The 18,738-nt window shown below is 42.9% G+C and overlaps 2 protein-coding genes across 3 annotated transcripts; one reads left to right on the top strand and one right to left on the bottom strand.

Annotated features, from left to right (window-relative positions):
- The first annotated feature begins 91 nt into the window (after nucleotides 1-91).
- LOC135495611 (MAM and LDL-receptor class A domain-containing protein 1-like) lies at nucleotides 92-9,282 on the top strand. Its single transcript, XM_064784419.1, has 14 exons — nucleotides 92-248; nucleotides 776-970; nucleotides 1,221-1,376; nucleotides 1,666-1,768; nucleotides 2,138-2,297; nucleotides 2,500-2,665; nucleotides 3,125-3,265; nucleotides 3,530-3,784; nucleotides 4,131-4,183; nucleotides 5,271-5,471; nucleotides 5,809-5,920; nucleotides 6,216-6,356; nucleotides 7,437-7,696; nucleotides 8,059-9,282. The coding sequence occupies exons 1-14, from the start codon at nucleotides 116-118 to the stop codon at nucleotides 8,164-8,166; spliced, it is 2,184 nt and encodes a 727-aa protein (XP_064640489.1). The 5' UTR covers nucleotides 92-115; the 3' UTR covers nucleotides 8,167-9,282.
- A 1,604-nt stretch (nucleotides 9,283-10,886) lies between these two features.
- On the bottom strand, nucleotides 10,887-17,496 carry LOC135495644 (rhodopsin-like). Of its 2 annotated transcripts, none has more exons than XM_064784470.1 (4): nucleotides 17,436-17,496; nucleotides 15,817-16,117; nucleotides 15,294-15,430; nucleotides 10,887-14,414 (listed from the first exon to the last, which is right to left on the bottom strand). In XM_064784470.1, exons 2-4 carry the CDS (start codon nucleotides 16,092-16,094, stop codon nucleotides 13,486-13,488), a joined length of 1,344 nt encoding a protein of 447 aa, XP_064640540.1. In that variant the 5' UTR covers nucleotides 16,095-16,117; nucleotides 17,436-17,496; the 3' UTR covers nucleotides 10,887-13,485. The 2 variants fall into 2 exon arrangements, with proteins under 2 accessions (XP_064640540.1, XP_064640549.1); XM_064784479.1 differs by lacking the exon at nucleotides 17,436-17,496 and adding an exon at nucleotides 17,075-17,115.
- Nucleotides 17,497-18,738: the final 1,242 nt, after the last annotated feature.

Below are 18,738 nucleotides of genomic sequence, written 5' to 3'. Positions count from 1 at the left end.
ACTGAAATGAAATGGGTGAAGCATTTCATGTTTTCCTTCAGGAAAACGTTATAATTTCAACAAATTATCATCTGAGAAGTTCAATGCAACCGGACCGTATGACTACAATTCCATCATGCACTATCGTTCCACGATGTTTGGAAATGGTCGTACCACCATCATTGCCAAGAAGCCTGTCGCCTTCATCGGGTACATTGATGATCTCTCAGCGCTCGATGTTAGGAAGATTAACACGGTTTACCATTGCAGTAAGTTGACCAGTGCGCCAGATCATGCCATGACTGCCCTCATCTGTAATAGGGCCTACTCTGTGCGTGTGAGAAACCCTGTTACCAGGATACGTTTTCGGTTGTTTTCCCCAATACCGGTTGATCAGGCCTATCGATCCAGATGAAAGTTGTTTCGTCTGGCTTTGTTTAAAGACAGTATTTTGATGGCGACCGTATATCTCTGCGACGTTTACCTCTTTATGGGTCCCCGGCTTGTTCCCAGTTTGGGTAGCGAGATTTATCTGTCTGACATTTGACTGTCTTATCCCGCCGCCTCTTTCTGCCCGGTGATCAGTCTGAGCTTCGATGAAACATGTCCCATATCGGATTAATCGAAGCCCCTGGAAACACGATGGAACCTTTACATATTTGCCGGAGACCATTTTTGATTTGCAATGCGTGGGATCATCTATGTTCAAAGAGTTGGGTGAATTTGAATTTTCAAATCTGACGAAAACTGCTTTGACTTTCCAATCTTGTTATAATATACTAATTATCCGTTGTAGATCAGACGCAGTGCGCCCACCCTGCACTTCCCGCGGGAGGAATCCTCGTGGCCGACAACATTGACGTTGGAAGGGCAAAGATAGAGTATTCCTGTAAGAATAACTACCAAGATATCAGAACATCGCTGGTCGGAAGTCATTATCGCCACTGTACCAAGTCAGCGGAATGGTCGGGGAGGCTTCCCGCTTGCCTTGGTAAGGAATGGGTGGGATGGGGGTCATTGCGGGGTTTACACTACTGAACCAGTTGTTGATTCCTTAATTAATCGCACAAAAATGGTAAAACTAAACTCCTCATGGACATATTTGGCATCGACCTGGACCTCCCGGCGAAGTTTGGTGCGGATAATCCGACATAGCTGCGATGTTTCAAAGAATACTCTGGATGAAAACTTATGTTGACAATACGAATGACGGTTTCATTCCTATAAACTTCTCCTTCTAGAATCGGTAAGCCATTACTGTGATTTCGATGAGAAGCTTTGCGGCTGGACACAACTGACTACGGACAGCGCTGACTGGCTTTGGAAGCAAGGCAAGGCGGACTCTTGGCCGGACAGTGGGCCTCCTCAGGATCACTCTTTAGGATTCGATAATCACGGTATGCGCCAATCCTGCACACCCATTGAATTAGCATTTTAACATAACATCTTAATCATGGAAATAATGCAGTGTAAGAAGTAAGAAGTAAGAAATGACATGTAAAACCAATGAAGCACTGAAGTCTTTACCTCTCTCGCTCTTGCTCTCGGACGGCAGACGTCTTTCAATGCCTCTCGATTATTAGACATGACAGAGTTTTTCGAAATACTCGGGACATGTGAATAACTAATTTGGAAGCAAAGAATGTGTTAATCGCAGTTCGCAATGCACTAATTGTTCTATTTTAGGGCGATACATGCTTCTGTCCTCGCATAAAGTCGCCAGAAGGAGAAAGGCTATCTTGAAATCGCCGGCGCTGTCGCTTCCATCCAACGAGACACTTTGCTTGAGGTATGCTACGTCAGCATATAATAGTCTTGTGATAGGAACTGATAGCAACCTTGAAGTAAAATAAGCAGCACCTATATACCTCATTTTATAGTGAATCTTAATGGTAAGGGGCCCTTTGTAAAGCCATTATTCGCCGCCGTGTGTACGGTGTAGCTCGATGGAAACCCCGCTGGTCGAAAGCACTGACTCCTTAAAGTTCGGTAGTCTTTTGACAAGAATCTATACTGATGTCTTATTGGCTGTCTTGCTTGTGACGTCATCATACTGAAATTCCTGATTATAGCCAAGTTTGGTTTATTATCGGACTGTTAACTACGAAGTGCAAGTACATACCAATGGTTTTTAATACCACATAATGGTAAATTTCAGGTATTACTATTACATGTCCGGCTTTCGGATGGGTAACCTCGTGGTCAAGACTGTCAGTTATACTTCTCCTGGCGTCAAGGCTTTAGCAGCATGGCATTATGGTAACCAAGGTGACAACTGGTTGGAGGAAAATGTCAATGTTTCGCCCGACACGAAGTTTGTGAGTTTACTATTTATCATATTGATAAGGATGCAGTGAGTAGACCGAACCCACCCTGATCTGCTGATGGTCCCTCTCAAGCTAAGCAAAGTGATCGTGTTACCGGAAAGAATGCCAATGTTGTCACAAAATACATCAATTAAAAGTATTTGAGGGTTAGTAGAATTGGTGGAAATGTGTGTGCTTCCTTGTTTCGTTCTAGGTGATCTTCGAAGGAGTGACAAACAGAAAAGGCAGTAGTGACATTGCTATTGATGACGTCATGATCGCGCCTTGCTCTGCGTTGATGAGGAGCCCACACCAATCGTTCTACGCGTCGGGGATGGGAAAGGTGGTGCTCGGTGATGTCGATGGGGATAACAGTACTGGTAAGGCGCGGGGACCTCGAAGGTTGGGGTAGAACAGCAGTAACGGCTGTCTTCAGATTGAGGGTTGTCCTTGTATCTCCCTTTCTCTTCCTTACAGAGCAAGAAAGCCATTCGTCTTTGAAGTGATGATGGCTGACGACTGAACATGATGACCGTTGTACACGCCAACACTTTCCCAAAAGGGCCGTTTACATGGGAGCAAACCGATTAGGATCCACCGTGTAAACACTCGCCAATGTGATCTGGCCGGGTCTGGATCAATATGGTGTAAAAAGCTCTCTACTTTTGGTTCACCTTTTTGAGTCATATAAGCGTGGCACACCTCGACCTTTGGTTTTATTCTGTTGCTTCGGTGAGCAACCCAGCATGCTTCAGCTCTGTAATGCCCCCAGCGGGGCCTCCAGTTTGCGAAACCTTAAAATTGTGAGAAATACTGACGTATCACATGATGTGTTTTAGGAGGTATAACCGGCGATGCGGCCACTGCCTTCAGCTGTGACTTCAACTCTGACGACTGTTCAGTCACAAGTCAAAGGTGGTCTGTGGTGTCTCCTCCGGCCAGTGATGATACTCTTCCCTGCCATCGGGTTCACTGTGGAAGTGAGTACGGGGCAACACGCTGTAACTCTTGTAACTATATCATTTTCAGTCATTACGGTCACTTACAAATTGGGATGCCTTAAATGTACACAGGTAACTAGCGTTTATGTTGCAAGCGAAGATTGGATGCATGTTCATGAACTTTTCAAAGAGCGTCACCACTCTTCGAAAAACGAAGCGAAAAACGAAATCTCATTCAAAGAATAACCTGTGGTGATCACTTATTTTTCAAGGGTAACCATCATTCTCTGTATCTCCATTTAGGGAAGCGTGGATGTATGGACGAGCTGCCTCAAGCCTTCCAGGCGATAAACCCTTACAAGGAGGTAACAATTCTTGGTGTCAGCAGTGGCGATATATGCTCTAAGCTATGCGAAGAGAACCCCAGATGTGCCGCAGCAACCTACGCTATTGATTTGAGGAAGTGTTACGAACACTTTGAATCTTTTGCTGATAAAGTTGTCCTTGATGCCTATTGTACGACTCATTACATCAAGCCGCTGGGCTGTGACAAAGTCGGTGAGTACGCGGCAAAACATATACAACAAGAGGCATTATATGGATGTCATAGCAACTCTATATCTTGTCTTGCAAAATCCTTCTCTGATTATACTTTTCAATCTTGTCATTTGACCTTAAAGGCCTACGCCGTTCGTTAAAATCAAGGCAGTTTTTGTTGATGCGTCAGCTGTACCGCTACTGTACTCACAGCTGAAACCATCTGTCCTGATGAGGTGGTGTGATAGGCGTGGCAATGCTGATGATCGCACTCAGTGTTAATGTCATCTTTACGATTACGACATGATCACCAATCTAATCAAGCGAAGGATGTGGTCAGTTACTTATCCGTTTATGACCCTTCCAGGTCGTTATGCTGTATCACGAGGGAACGGACAGTTAGAGACTGCCGAAATCAAGGTAAGCTGGGTTTTGATCAGTGATAAAGAGATGGGAGCTTGGTCATGTGTTTTGATGGCGCTTATATAAAGACGACATGCATGCTACACATTCTATCTCACTGAACAAATACTTATCCGCCAAAAGAAAAATCGCAAAAATTTAACCTCTTTTTAGAAGTTTTCGCGAATAGCCAAATAAATAGGCGTGAAATTTTGCGGTGTACCGTATCTGAAGACTAAACGAAGATGACAACGTCATAAGATAATCATCTGTCGATCAGGAAGGTCTTGATGAACGAGCAAATAGAATTATTTCTTCCATATCCTTTGGGGTAATCAAGCAAGAACGAGTTCATTAGCCCGGTCCGATAAAATGTATACATTCCCCTCACGGAGAATGGTCCGCCGGCCTTATTGATGGCTGGAATACATCATAGGCTCGTATGTTTCATATGGCTTCTCGTACAGAATTGGCATTCCGAAGACCAGGCCATTTTTTAATCTCGTCGTCGCCTGTACTCTAGGACGTATCGACCAACATCTAGACCACACTAAGTAAATGTCTCATGAAACGCGCTTCAAGTGCTTCCTTGATTATACCTCGGGCTTTCCGCCCAAAAAGGTTCCATTATCACTAATAACAGTGACTGAAGTCGCGGTGGAATTGAATACAATTTGTAATACGAGGAGACCATCCTTGATAAAAGACAAGTATGGAATGGAGAACTGTCGGCTTCCATACCTCATGATACCTACCATTACTGCCAGTAAACTTTAATGCAGTGTTACCTGAATTGTATGAAAAATGATAGGGGGCCATGTATGGAGAAGGAGCCCCGGTGGAAAGAATACGTCCAATCAAAAGCACCGAAATCTGCATCCCTGAGAAACGACCCAATCAAAAGGCTCTATTGTGGGTTAATTTGCATTCGTAAATCAGAGTAGGGAGCGGATCTGGTGGAAAGAAACCAAGAACGTTTGGAAGGGGAAGGGGAAGGGGAAGGAAGACATTGGTCAATCGTCTGTTGATGGTGGCCCTGTAGTAGCTCGTTAAGAGTGGAGAAAATGTGGGATTAGATATCGCACTATCACGATTTCTCTTCCAGGCTTCGAGCAGCCATGTTCACTGCATCTGCTTCTACTACTATTTGGATTCAACGAGCAGCTCCCTCGGTCTCGATATCCAACAGATCAGCGCCAGTAAGGCAAGCGCCTACTATCAAGCTGGTCTGTTCAAACTGGAGACGAAAGAGCTGAAGAAATGGAAACATGCTAACTTTGAAGTAGATGTGAACTCGACGTACAGGGTCAGTATGATGCTCAAAGAGGAAGTCACAAAGTTTAGGCTTACATTTGTATTTACCTTTGCCGCTTTAGGCCTATCGAACCCTCATGACAGCTGTACCATGGGGGTCGTTGTCATCAAGAGTTGCCGTGATAACCCTTTGATAGGACAGTTGAACATTGGGAATTTAGGCCTAGTTGCGAGCGGGCTTCGACAATAGACCGAATAGTTTCTGAATGCTGCCCTTGGTCGAGGCGCGACCACCACCTTCATCCAGTAACCTGGTAACTGTCTGATAAGGGCTTATATGTATTTATATACTATGGAACCTTAAAAGGGGATTCTGTACATTCCTATAGCTTCGATTCGTCTCGAGAGTTGCTGGCCGCGGCGTGGTCGCCATTGATGACATCATGGTTTATGACGGTTCCTGCTCCTTCATCACGCCATTCTCGCCGCAATCAGAAGCAGGTTGGCACAACAGTTTGTCCTTCACTCTTTTGTTAATTCATGGTGATGGCTAAAGAGAATAGTTGGAATGACGTTGTCGATTGAAACATAAATACTCAAAATATCACAATAGTTTGATCGTTAGCGTGTGGTTTACTACGAAGTGACCCCATATTTGTTCTATCGCTTATAATGTCGAAGGAGGTGTCGAACCTGTATACTCCAGTCCAAAGACTTGACTATATGCGGTGAATACTTTCCAACCAATTTGATAGCAGTAGAGGCCAAATGCAAAACCCCTTCCTTTCCATTTTAGTTGTAAAAGGGTTTGATTGCGACTTTGACTCTGGCATTTGTGGGTGGAGCATTCCACAAGGAGCGACCCACAAATGGACCAGAAACCGAGGCAGTACTGGCACGAGTAAAACTGGCCCTCCGAGCGATCGCAGCGGCGACGGTAAGTGACGGTGACAGCAGTAGCTTCCAACGCTTTCTTACGGGTCACATATTTTGTTATCAGAAAGAAAGTATGACACCGTTTTTTGTAGATCAACATCATCAATTCTTTCTTGAGACTAGCTGGCTTGATCGAAGATACGGTATTGTCGAGAGCTAGTCTCAAGAATTTTTATGTCGCTCTCCGAAAAATGGTGTTTTATATATATATCTTTCTCTCTGTTTCTGATCAACACGTAAACTTCATATTCAAGTACATTTTCCTTGTGTTATTGAGCTCTAAGCACCAATTGCAAAATATAGTATTAATAACTGTAAACACCTTCAGGCATTCGTATTCAATGTTTCTGCGTCGACAATTGAATAAGATAGTTGCATCTATTCTGAACGAAAAGCGCAGGAGGTACTGTCAGATTTCTTTGGAACAATGATACATTTGCCAAGTAAACCATTTACGCCGTTAAACACCCACACGGAATGTGGGCATAGGTTCAGACCAGATTCAGAAATTCAACCATAATCGCCTTATACGTGTACTTCGATCACACAGAATATTTCACAGTTTGTGCTTCTAACAAGCAAAACTGGTGTAAATGATTTGTGTCATCTAAATTCTAAAGGGCCTCTTTTTCACCCACAGTGTAGGCTACTCCGTGTGGATCATGTTCTAACTCCATAAATATCAGTTATCCTATGAAGCAAATTGAACCATCTTTGCCGCAATGGTAGATAAATCATGATTGCATGAAGCCGATAATAAAACACATTTCGTCTTTTTTTAATGAAAATTTAGATGATGGGGATAATTTCCCGATCGCTGTCTCTAGGATATGCATAAGATCCAAGAGCAGTTGGTTCGTCAATTTGCATGGTCGAAGATCGATAGGTTCTCGTCGGTCTGCGTTGTCGAAGACAGAAGTACATTGTACATGTGTAGTGCAGCAGACACGTTTCGTCTGACGTGTTCCCTATGTTGTATAATTATTTCCTATTATTCTGTACTTGATGCTTTCTTAATGACTCTTGCTTATTCCATGCATATTAGAATATGACATGTAATTCTTCCTGTTTACGTTGACAGGTTATTACTTGTATGCGGAGGCATCCTTCATCAAGAGGAACACCCGATATGATCTATTGTCACCAGAGGTTCACCGCAGCAACCGCGGCTGGTGTTTGACCATATACTACCACATGTTCGGCCGCCACATGGGCTCACTCGTTATTTTGTATCGTCCGATGGGTACCGAGACCGCCACACAACTTGTGAAAGTGTCTGGTAATCAGGGACAGCGGTGGAAAGTCAAGAAAGTCACTATAGAGTCAGACAGTGTCTTTCAGGTGAGATACCCAAGCAAGGTCATGTTCATCGTCAAAATGCCGGCTCTTCCAAAACTGTCAAGTCCTAAGTCAGTCAGTCAAACGGGCCGGTGAGCCCTGGTGCCACAAAGTGACATTGCTTGGGTGGAGCACGGATGTAGTTTAAGGGGGGTAGAAACTGGTATGAGGGCGTTTTCCAATCCTCTGACACTACATAATGTAGAGTGATTAGTGTATAGATATGGTTGTTAGTATTGTTCCAAGGTGCTGCTTTGAATGATCCAACTACAACAATTGACTCGTTCTAATGGCTACACTGATGATGCAAAATTAATCTTCTGATTTAACAATTCGACTTTAGGTTAGACCAAACTGTTTTTCAGGTGATCATCCGCGCCATCATTGGTAACGGCAGCAAGTCGGACATTGCCATTGATGACGTCAGTATGATACGAGGACGGTGCTCGGACACGTGTAGAGGGAAAAAATAGTTACGGCACCACGGCACCATTTTGACATTTTCCAAGTACCCGAGCATTTGACGCGGATCTCTCTGTTCCGTCATGGTAAATAGGATATTCATCTACGAAGGTCATACTTTGTATCGGTTCTGTCCTGCTCATTTGGCATTACCAGACTATTCGGAAGTTTCTAGTTATAGCAACCTCGAGTAATCTCTATCACTGACTGGAAATTGGGTTCCGCGATGTTAGCATGATAAAAAAAACTCAATACGGATGAGAGGGATTCTGAAAATTTCGAGAACCACATTATTCACTAGCGCAAATGACCTTGCGGAATGCAAACTCATCTATAAAAGCAAAAAGTGAGCGTTTCTCGTTTTCTTGCCAGCGCTTTTCCGATATTTATATTTCTGGTGCTGGAATAAACAGCAAAGCGATACATCATCTCGATTGGACGACTTCGGAGACCACTAAATTGGCTGCAGAGTAATAAAGAATACAGTTTTTGATGGCATTTTGCTTTGCATTTCATCAACAATATCGAGTTCCTTTTTTACGAGCAATAACCTCTCACCGTCTTCCGACTTTTTTATGAACGACCTACAACCTGGACTACTTTTTTTCTCTCGTCTGATGGGTTTAGGCGGAGTCGGACCTGGCCGAATATTGTTGAGAAGTTTCCTGTAAAAGAGGGCCTGCATCATCGCGGTAGCCGGATACCCGGCCGTTGATACTATATCGTCTCTCCAAATACTGCCAGTGAACTTCCAGCGGTATATTGCCTCCGTAGCCTCCGCCCCGCGTTGCCTGGAAGCTGAGCAAAGTCAGTTCGTTAAGGGTCAAGATGTCGTCTATCATGATCAACACATTTTGCTTTGCGCTTAAGTCAACTCCCACTGTCAAGATTATGCACCGTGAACTGACACATTTACGAATAATTGCACATCTGGTAGATAGGTCGAACCATGGAGGTACTATTTCAACTTGATCGAACTGACGAGCACCTGAGTAAATGTCCACAAAATATCTTCTGTGTGGAAATTCATTGAGATGCTGTAGATGTAACGACGACTGAACCATACATTACAGTTATGAATGTTATCTCGAGAAGGAGTCAAGCTGTTTGGCGCAATCATCCAAGTACTCCAGCAATGAAAATACATGTATAGCGAAGTTGTAGTTAAATAACATTTATTGTTCTTGTATTGAGCGAAGAATACATGTACATTGTGATTTAACACATTTGCTTAGCACAAAATCAGGTGCAAATAATTCAGTTATATACCGCCTTGCTAACACTGTACCACCGAAGTGTTCTGAAACCACGCATAAACCAGCATCTTGGCTTTTATCTACATAGATATATCCAATTCACGCAAGGTCCTTATCATGTGCGACTTCTGACATTCAATCACACAATCACAAGAAGGATGTTGGGTGTGCTTGTGATACATCGTGTACACACTATTATCTGCCAGCTTGGGAGCTTAGAAGAGTTGGTTTACATTGAATGAATGCGACCTGACGCGATTATAGGCCTACGCATGTATTTCATGACGCATGCAATGTTTCATTGTTTTCGGTGCATATATATAGGGCGTAAATAACAAAGCACTGTCGCTTGCATAGTCGCATTCACACTCACTGCAAACCTCCTCTGCTCAAGTGTGCCTGTTTATGCAGTTACATCATTCTGTTAAATATATTGTACGGTATGAACCGCAGACCTGCTGCATCATCATCCTATGACTTACTGAATAAATTAAGGTCAAATGCCGAAATTTAACCTTCGTTGCCACCTACTCTCTCCCTCTCTCTTGAGCGTTTGTCAGCGTTTGAAATACCCTCCCTCAGTGCAATTGTTACCTTCCGCTAATGACGCTGAAAGGGTGGATGTCGTCCTGGGTGCCGACAAATGGTACCCAAGTTCGAGATCGACTGGACAATAAGCACCCTGGGTGCCATTACACAAGACAAACAGCACCCAGTCCAGTCGATCTCGAACCTGGGTACCATTTGTCGGCACCCAGGACGACATCCACCCTTTCAGCGTCAATGACCTAGGGCCATTTATTTCATTTCAATACTTGTGAAACTACATTTATTGAGTGAAATGCATGTAAGATTAACAGAACTCACTGCTGATGCACATGCTGATACAGTGTACACTGCAATATGTACAAATATGCACAAAGACCCAGACGCGTGCTGAGCGTGAGTACTCCTAAACGACATAAAAGCCGGTAAAATTATAAGTGACACACATATGTCTATTTTGCAAGCCCAGCCTGCTAGTAATAAATAATATATTTGATCGATTTCACTCGGTTCTCAGTTCCCAATATGACCTCGCTGGTAACCGCATGGTCAGGGTAGGCTACTGATAACAGAAATCAGCGACACTACTCTCTCCAAGGAAAATCGTTTATACAAGCCAAACCTGAGAATTATTGAACACATTTGAAATATGACGCTTTTTAAAGTCTCTTTATCTACAGTGTTCCTCTCCAAATATAAAAGGGTGAAGTGAGGTTTCTAACGCACTTTCAGTTTGATTTGAACTCTCATTTATCGAAACGACAAATATGTAATATAGCGTTTTAGAAACGACTACATGCAGGCCTACCTCTTAAAAACTAAGATACAAAATATGCGTTAAAACCAGACAGTTTTGTTTTTAAGAAAAAAGGATAAAATGAGGTACATTGTATCATGGAGGTATTATTAATAATACCTCCATGATTGTATAAAGATTGGCTAATCCATTTGCAAACCCTTAACGGTAAACGAAACTCTCAAAGCAGCCAACATCGTTATACGCGATACATTGTAAAACCAAACATTCAAGAAAGAAAAGACTTCAACAAGGTACATGTATATTAATGAACACGGATTAAACATACTTATACATGTGGTCAAAAACATAATTAGTATAATACATATATACAAAATTATTTTAAACTTGTTGCGCTTAATCGCTTCATCCGTCGATGGATCGCAAGAAAGTAACTTGCATAATCCGTCGAAGCACGGCCCGGCCAACTGTATCGAAATCTTTTATATACACCGACGCATGAGGCTTCTTGCAGCTTCAGCAGATAACCTACATGTAACACGAGTAACATGACAACTACCGGATACTCATTTTACAGACGTAGACGCATTTTTAACATGAGATGTTTTGAATGTTGAAATCCGCATTTCTTTGAAGTTAAGTCAGAGGAATATCAGCTCCTTTTTAATTTACCCGGTTACCAACAGCAAAATAACATTTTGTGCGATATAAAGATATCTGATTTAACGAAGGCATAACAGCGGGATACGATTACTTCTGGTGACGTGTTCGATACAGGAACGTCAGCCCAGAAAACACCTGCGAGTTTGTTTGAGTCACGAGGAAGGAATTCAAAAGTCAATTTCAATAATAATAAAGAGGGAACTATCTATGGGGATGGCGGTGGTGGTGAGAACAAAGATGATGATGATGACGATGGTGATGATGATGGTGATGGTGATGATCATGATCATGACGCTGACGACGATGATGGTGAAGATGATGACGATGACGTGTGGCGGTGACGAGGACGTGGACGATGATGATGATGACGATGACGATGACGTGTGACGGTGACGAGGACGACGATGAAGAAAATGATGATAATGATGACGATGAAGGTGATGATGGCGATGAAGAAGAAGATGATGTGAGATAACGATGACGATGATGGATTTGGATCGTGACGCGTAAATATGATCGTCAATGAAATTCCAGCAGATCCCGTTCACTCCCTTCGCAACTGTTTCATAATTGCCCAATCAGACGTCGCGTACATCATACTCTGTACTCGGCTGTCACCCGAGCAAATTACGGAAGTGTGAGGGTCATCTTTGTCTCGAAACAAATCGAAAAGAGAAAGGCCCAGAGGGGAAGCAGTTATTCGTTTATGGCGTATTAAAGGAAGAGTCTGGTAACTTTGAGATCAAATGAGATGTCCACCTGTATATAGTTTCCATAGCAAGCATTAGGAAAATTCCGCCACTAACATTAAAAAGAACAACGAATAACGAATTATGAGCTACATGTATGCAAATCCCTTTTTTTCTTGTCGACGATCGACGATACCACAAGCGATTTCTATCGCTGCGACCTGCGACGTAGCCATGACAACACCACACGACGATTGTGATTGGAAAGTAAGACAATTTTGAAAAGCAAATCGTCGCTAAAATACATTTATTTATACTTCGTATTTCTTCGTTCGAAGCTATTCTTATCAAGGCGTGCAAAACCGGCATGAGCCTAATTATAACAAAACTTGCAAAATCACGAACACAAATTCAATCACAATTGTGTACAAAGTGGTGATAATGTGCAAGACCAAACTATCACGATGGCAGTAAAAGCGATTGAATCGCTCTTCATGCATTTCCATTCCAAAAATGCCGGCATGACAAGTAGTCCTCACTCAGAGAAGGTTTACACGAAGGCTAGGTTTCCACTGAGTGCGATTGCGAGAACACACCCATCATGGCTTTATTCTATGCCAGTGCTTCACTGCACCCAAACTGAACAAACAAAACCATCCGCTTTGCCATGTCGCAGGGCATGAGACATCGCAAGGCAAAACTTTTGTTGGTTCAGTTTTGGTGTACAGTGAAGCGTACACTAACGAAGCCATATACGGATCTCCAGGTTCTGATCAGCCATCACCTAAAGACTATGATAGTGGTTGTTATACCGAAAAAATAATGGTCCTATATAGTTGATAAGCTGATGGAAACAATAAAAAGTATGATATTTCCGAAGAGTCATAACCTGAACAACAATGAAAAGAAATATGACAGCGAATGTGGTGGAATCACAAATCACCAAATGACATTGGTTTTCCTGTTTAACTGAGTGCTATTGCGATGTTACCAACCGATGGCATCCCTCTCATCATCACTGACAGGAGGAAATAACGTGATTTCCTCTTGTTACAGACTATGACAAATTCCTTGTTTTATGATGATAGTCATTAGCTTGTTATAGGCAATTAAATCCAGTTTAGGAATAAAAACCAAATATCATGATTTCAGTTAAAAGGAGGCTATAGGCAAAAGTCACGTGGACCAGATTATGTTTTACGAAGTCACCGAAATGTGTCTCTATACTCTATTTGGCAGAACATGCATCGGCACTGTCCACGCTTGTATGAGGAATATTTCATCACTTCTGAGTGAGAGCAATCCCAATTCCTTCAGCTCGACATTCGAGTTTCGAGATCGTAGCTCCTGCCTATAATGCTCCTCTAACTGCTCACCAAACAGTCGACGAACACTACAAGATATTGCCAAATTGGACGATCAAAACTTACTCGTTGTTTCCTCATCCGGCGTGTCAGCCTTGCTTAAGTTGATATCCTTCATTTCCGTTTCACCGAGATTGCTCGCTAACGTCGTCGTGCTCACCGCAGCTGATGGACCACCTTCAATAGTAGATACATTCTTTGTCTTCCTTACACTACCGTGTTCCATAATACTAGAAGTACTGCGCTCGCTCACCATACTTCCAGATTTGCTGAGGCCACGAGAAGGTGGTGGTTTGCAACAAATGAACAACCAGGGTACTTGCTTGGACATAGCTAAACGGAATTTGGGGTGGCTGACTGCGTACACTATTGGATTATAGATGGCACTCGTCTTGGCGAATATCACGGGGATCTCAGACATGTAGGGGTTAAGAAAGCTCCTGTATCCTAGCAACGCTGCCAGGGAGACGATGGAGTATGGACCCCAGGACATCAGATAGAGTAGGACCAAGGTTGCAGACACCTTGGCGGTCTTGATATCAGACCGCCTGTCGGACCCTTGGCGCATGTCCTTGGCGCCAAGTTTCTGAGCCATTCTTGCCATTTCATCTTCGTGAATCATAACGGCGCGGACGATTTTGTAATAAGACCAAAATATGATTAAAACAGGAATTAAGAAACCGAAAACATACAAGCCGATGTTAAAGGCGTAGTTGCTAGGTGTTTGAGTCAAGTAGTCGAATGTACAGGAGGTTTGAAAGCCTTCCGGGATGTAAGCACCAAATCCAGCCAAAGGCATAAGGCTGATAATGAAAGACCAGAACCACACCAACACGATGAGAATGAACGCACGGTTCTTGGTCATCCTCTTGAGCGCCTCGAATGGCTGCGCGATGACCAGGTATCGGTCCAGGGCGATCATGGCGTTCGTGTTGATGGACATCAGGCCGAAGATACCGCCGATCGCACCATACACTTCACAGGCTGAACAGAGAAGGTAAAATGACATATTTTACTAATCTTGTATGGAGAAAAACGGTGACAGTCCCCACAGTCACATGACAGTAGCTAGTTATAAGACCTTTTAAGGGTTGGCTATAGGTACTACCATTTTGACTAGAAGCAATTAGATCTCGTTTAAAACAGAGTAAATGGCAATTTCAAGGGTGGGAGTCAGTTCTTTTTTTTGAGAACAGCCTCCCAGGTTCAAATGGGCATTCACTTCATTGTGAAGGAGTTCTAATTGATTTTGGATTTCAGGTTATAGCAAAAATGGTGGTATCTATAGCCAACCCTTAACACGCATATCGGGGTAACTGATTGATCGATACATTATCTAATCATCGATAAATGGACCTATGATCAGGATGCGAGACAAAAAGGTGTTTGGATACAGGTGTCATCCGCAGGAAATGACCAGTCTCGGTTGACAGCCCACGTATACTAACTATGAATGTTGGTGTGGCTGAGGTGGGGTGACATATGACTGTACACATCTTGTGTGAACAACGCTTGGCATTAAATACTGTGACCATTCGTACCTTTTGAAGCCATGGTGTGGCAATATCAGAGCGCAGCACCTGTTTACACAGATAGTTGATTTCTAATTCCTAGGGAGTTAAGCACAACGATGGTGGTGAAAAAGGACTTATACCCTTTCCAACCAAACAGTTTGGCTTGCTGAATACAGAACCATTAGCACCATTTTATTGGCTTGGCTCGTTTAACCACTGGGTTTATGACTTTCATGACCGATGCGGCAGACAGATTTACAGCTTTTGCGGTGGGCCGATGGCGAGCTGCCGGTATGTAAGTGAATAGCTATTGGAGATGATGTAGAGACTGAGATGGTATTCGACTTACTTTTCATGCCCCACGTCCATATCCTGTTGAAACTTGCTATAGTAAACAAGGGGAATCCGTTGACAGCGGAGAAGATCAGATCGGACGCAGAGAGATTAACAATCAACATGTTGGGCGGAGTTTGGATGGATTTTGTTCTGTAATGATGAAAGAACGAGAACCCTTTACACAGAGGATACAGACCTCTATTTACAGGTGGAATTCTGCTCATACTGTTTGAACTGTGGACAAGTGCGTCGTACAAGCATACCATGCTATACCGCACCCTAATCTTCTTAAAATCCTGAACACTCCGAATATAAATTACTTTTTTGTTCGTTTGATCAATTCAGTAACAGTAAAAACGTTTGAAGTATTTCGTTATTTCTTCTTCTTATAGTGTTTCAACAGTCTGCCCGTGGATACATTGAGCAAAAGCCAATTAGATGTCCCTCGAGACCCTTTAACCAGTGGACTATCGTCACTGGAAGTCTCACTCACTGGGACCATTAATATTACCAAAAAGGCCCTTGACGCTACTTACTTAAAAAACGTATAAATAACCACGGAATTGCCAACTGTTCCTATTAATCCGACGATTCCAATATAAATGCCAATAATATAGAAGTGGTAGTCTGGTATCTGGGTCATGTCATACTGCCACCAGTGCGGATGGATCTTGAGGTCGCCGAAGATGTACCAAGGGGCCTCGGTCGTAATGTTATCCAGATATGGCGAGGTGTAGTTGTCTGACGACCAAGAGGCGTCTGTCGTGACGTCAGTGCCCGTGACGTCTGTCCCGGAGACATCTGTGGTGACCATTTTGGTTGTGGAGAGTTAAAGTTCTGCGAAGAATGAAGAGAAGAGATGAGAAATCGGCTACAGCAAGAAACCATTCAACTGGTAAATTCATTGAATTTAAGGAAGATGTTCTCGAATACCGATTGAGTATATTTTGGTTCTCTTTCTTCATGTAGTATTACGAGCAATGACCATGATATCATTCATTGGGACATATAACCACAGGCGCTTCATAGAAATGAAGACAAGGTTGTTATGACGGCTTTCAACAGCAGCTCATTACCAGATGACAAAAACATCCACGTAGCGAAAAGTGCCCCGCTGACCACCATTATCTCATACTCATTGTAATAAGGCGAACACCCGATAATGAATGATTCTCACAGAAGTTTTAATGGTTGTATTCCTTGGCAATATACTGTAGTAGGAGTAGATTCCATCATGATTAATTCTGGATCCAGAGATTCGTAAGTAAAAGCCTGGTGGTCTCAGCTGTCCCAATACTCCTCTCAGGTTATTGACCCCTTGTCACAAGACTTCACTCACACGTTGTTATAGTCGTTTGACCCACAGATTGCCTTTAGGAGGTCGACGAGGCCAAAGGTCATGGTCATCAAGTTATCACCTCAACAATTCTCAAAGGAATCGATATCCAAAACCGGATGACCAGAACTGACCTTATCGGTGACCCAGACATATGAATCCTTAGAGGTGTTCAGATGTCTAATGCGGGTTACATGACTGATGAATTGCTCAGCTAAATTTAACAGTTCAACGGAAGCTCGAAAGATTGGCTGTGATAGTGTACTACGCCTTCAAATAGCAACCGGCACTTTAATTGGTATGGCAATACAATATAATGTTATATCATTCATGATTTATAACTGTTATAAACATTATGTTTAACCCGCACAGTTGACTAAGGACGTTATTGAAAAAGAATCTTCTTAGTATCTACACAGAAAGTAAATGTAAGGCCTGGAGTAAAAGTATCGCTTTACCTTTCCACAACAGACAAGACCCTTCTGTTGCACTATTGAAGAGGTCCTAATGGGATAAAAATAAAGAGATGTATGTTTGTCTTTTGTCTGTTTCTTTTGTGTCGTCTTTTCCTCTCCTAGTATTTCTAAGCACGTATTCTCTTTTTCAAGGTAAACAGAACATTTACCCGCCGAGAGATCCAGACTCTCGCGAGAACGAATTGGAAGGTCCAAATGATACAAGCACATGCTTACGTTTATAATTGAAGGTCATTGCAATTTGTACCCTTAAGACAGAGGAACATCATGACTGATGACATTTGTATTTGAAAAGTTAAAACTATTTTGAAGATTTGGAGATTGGTAGAAAAGTTCGACTTACCGCCTTTGTATTCCACAGCTGATGCTTATATCCAATGTGGGGTTGCCCCTTTATCTCCGACAACCTATGAACATCCGTACATCCTATTGTCAGCTTTATACCTTTATATTCCAATTTCCCAGCCTTGCGTAACAACCTGGTCCCAGCCTCGGTAATGATTGATTACATCAAGGAGACGAGATTGCCCTGATCGGGTTCTGATCGATCGATAAGAGCATGCGATCAGAAGTTGATTTGGATTAGAACTGATTTAATCACATCTCAACTCGCTGCCCTAATCCCGATAAGCGAAACACTTTTCCTATTAATGATGCTAAGGAGCACATCATCAAGGACAAGCTGAATTGGCGACTCGTATACATTATGAGGTTCCGTGGCGATGGGTCATTGGCCTGGCGGCTGTCGGCGCTTTCCTTTCCGCTACGCCTTACAAAGTATAAGAATCCCGACAAAAATCATCATGACCACCAAGGTTTTTCATCTGCCTACATTTAAAGGGAGTATATACAAGACCAAGAGGTTCAGGATTGACGCCCCTCCAACATGAGCTCCAGGGAGGGGCTTTAAGTCGGTCTACACTTAGAGAAATCAAGATCTACTCCAATATATGACTAGCGTTGTATCCCCTTTATCAATAATACACCAGTCATCAGTGAGAAGAATCGTGGCCACTGACTACTAAGCTTGATGAATCTGATCACAGCCGCCGCCGCTTGTCTCTGTTATCTCGTAACATCACCTTAGAAGTTCAGGCCTGCAATGTAATTTGCGTCATGTCAACGTTCGATGGCGGATTAAGGTGCTAAGCTATAGAAACTAGCCCCTTTACCAATTTGGCTCTTCTCTTACTCACTAGAGACGCATTCTTCCGATGACCGACTCCTGTGCTGAGGTCGCTCTAACTATTCATGCCACAGAAAATTCAAGCCCATTGCGCTGATAACTTGTTCAGCAGTTAGTCTGCAGTCTGGATTGCGTATTGCAAGATTCATTTTAAGACTAACAAGAAAGGGAACTATATGGGCAGGATCAGGGCTGCACAGAGAACTGGGTCTAGTTTGACACAGTGACAAAACATTCGTCACTACAATCCTAGAAAGACTGGCCTCGTCCTGTCGCCTGGTAGGAAAGACGATCAGAATGATGAGATAGACTTCATAGGAGTCTAAGATAGACGAACCGGTGACTAAGACTTGACTTAATATGGCCCTCCTGGTTTTTTCTCATAGTCTTCCTTTAAAACGACCTCAACGCTTTCGTAATTGTCTTTATCATGGGTTGACCATAGTAGGACAAACAGGTG

The sequence above is a fragment of the Lineus longissimus genome, chromosome 1 (genome assembly GCF_910592395.1).
Source record: "Lineus longissimus chromosome 1, tnLinLong1.2, whole genome shotgun sequence".
Taxonomy (NCBI): domain Eukaryota; kingdom Metazoa; phylum Nemertea; class Pilidiophora; order Heteronemertea; family Lineidae; genus Lineus; species Lineus longissimus.
Note: the sequence above shows the minus strand (reverse complement) of the source record. Positions and strands in the feature narration are given on the sequence as shown.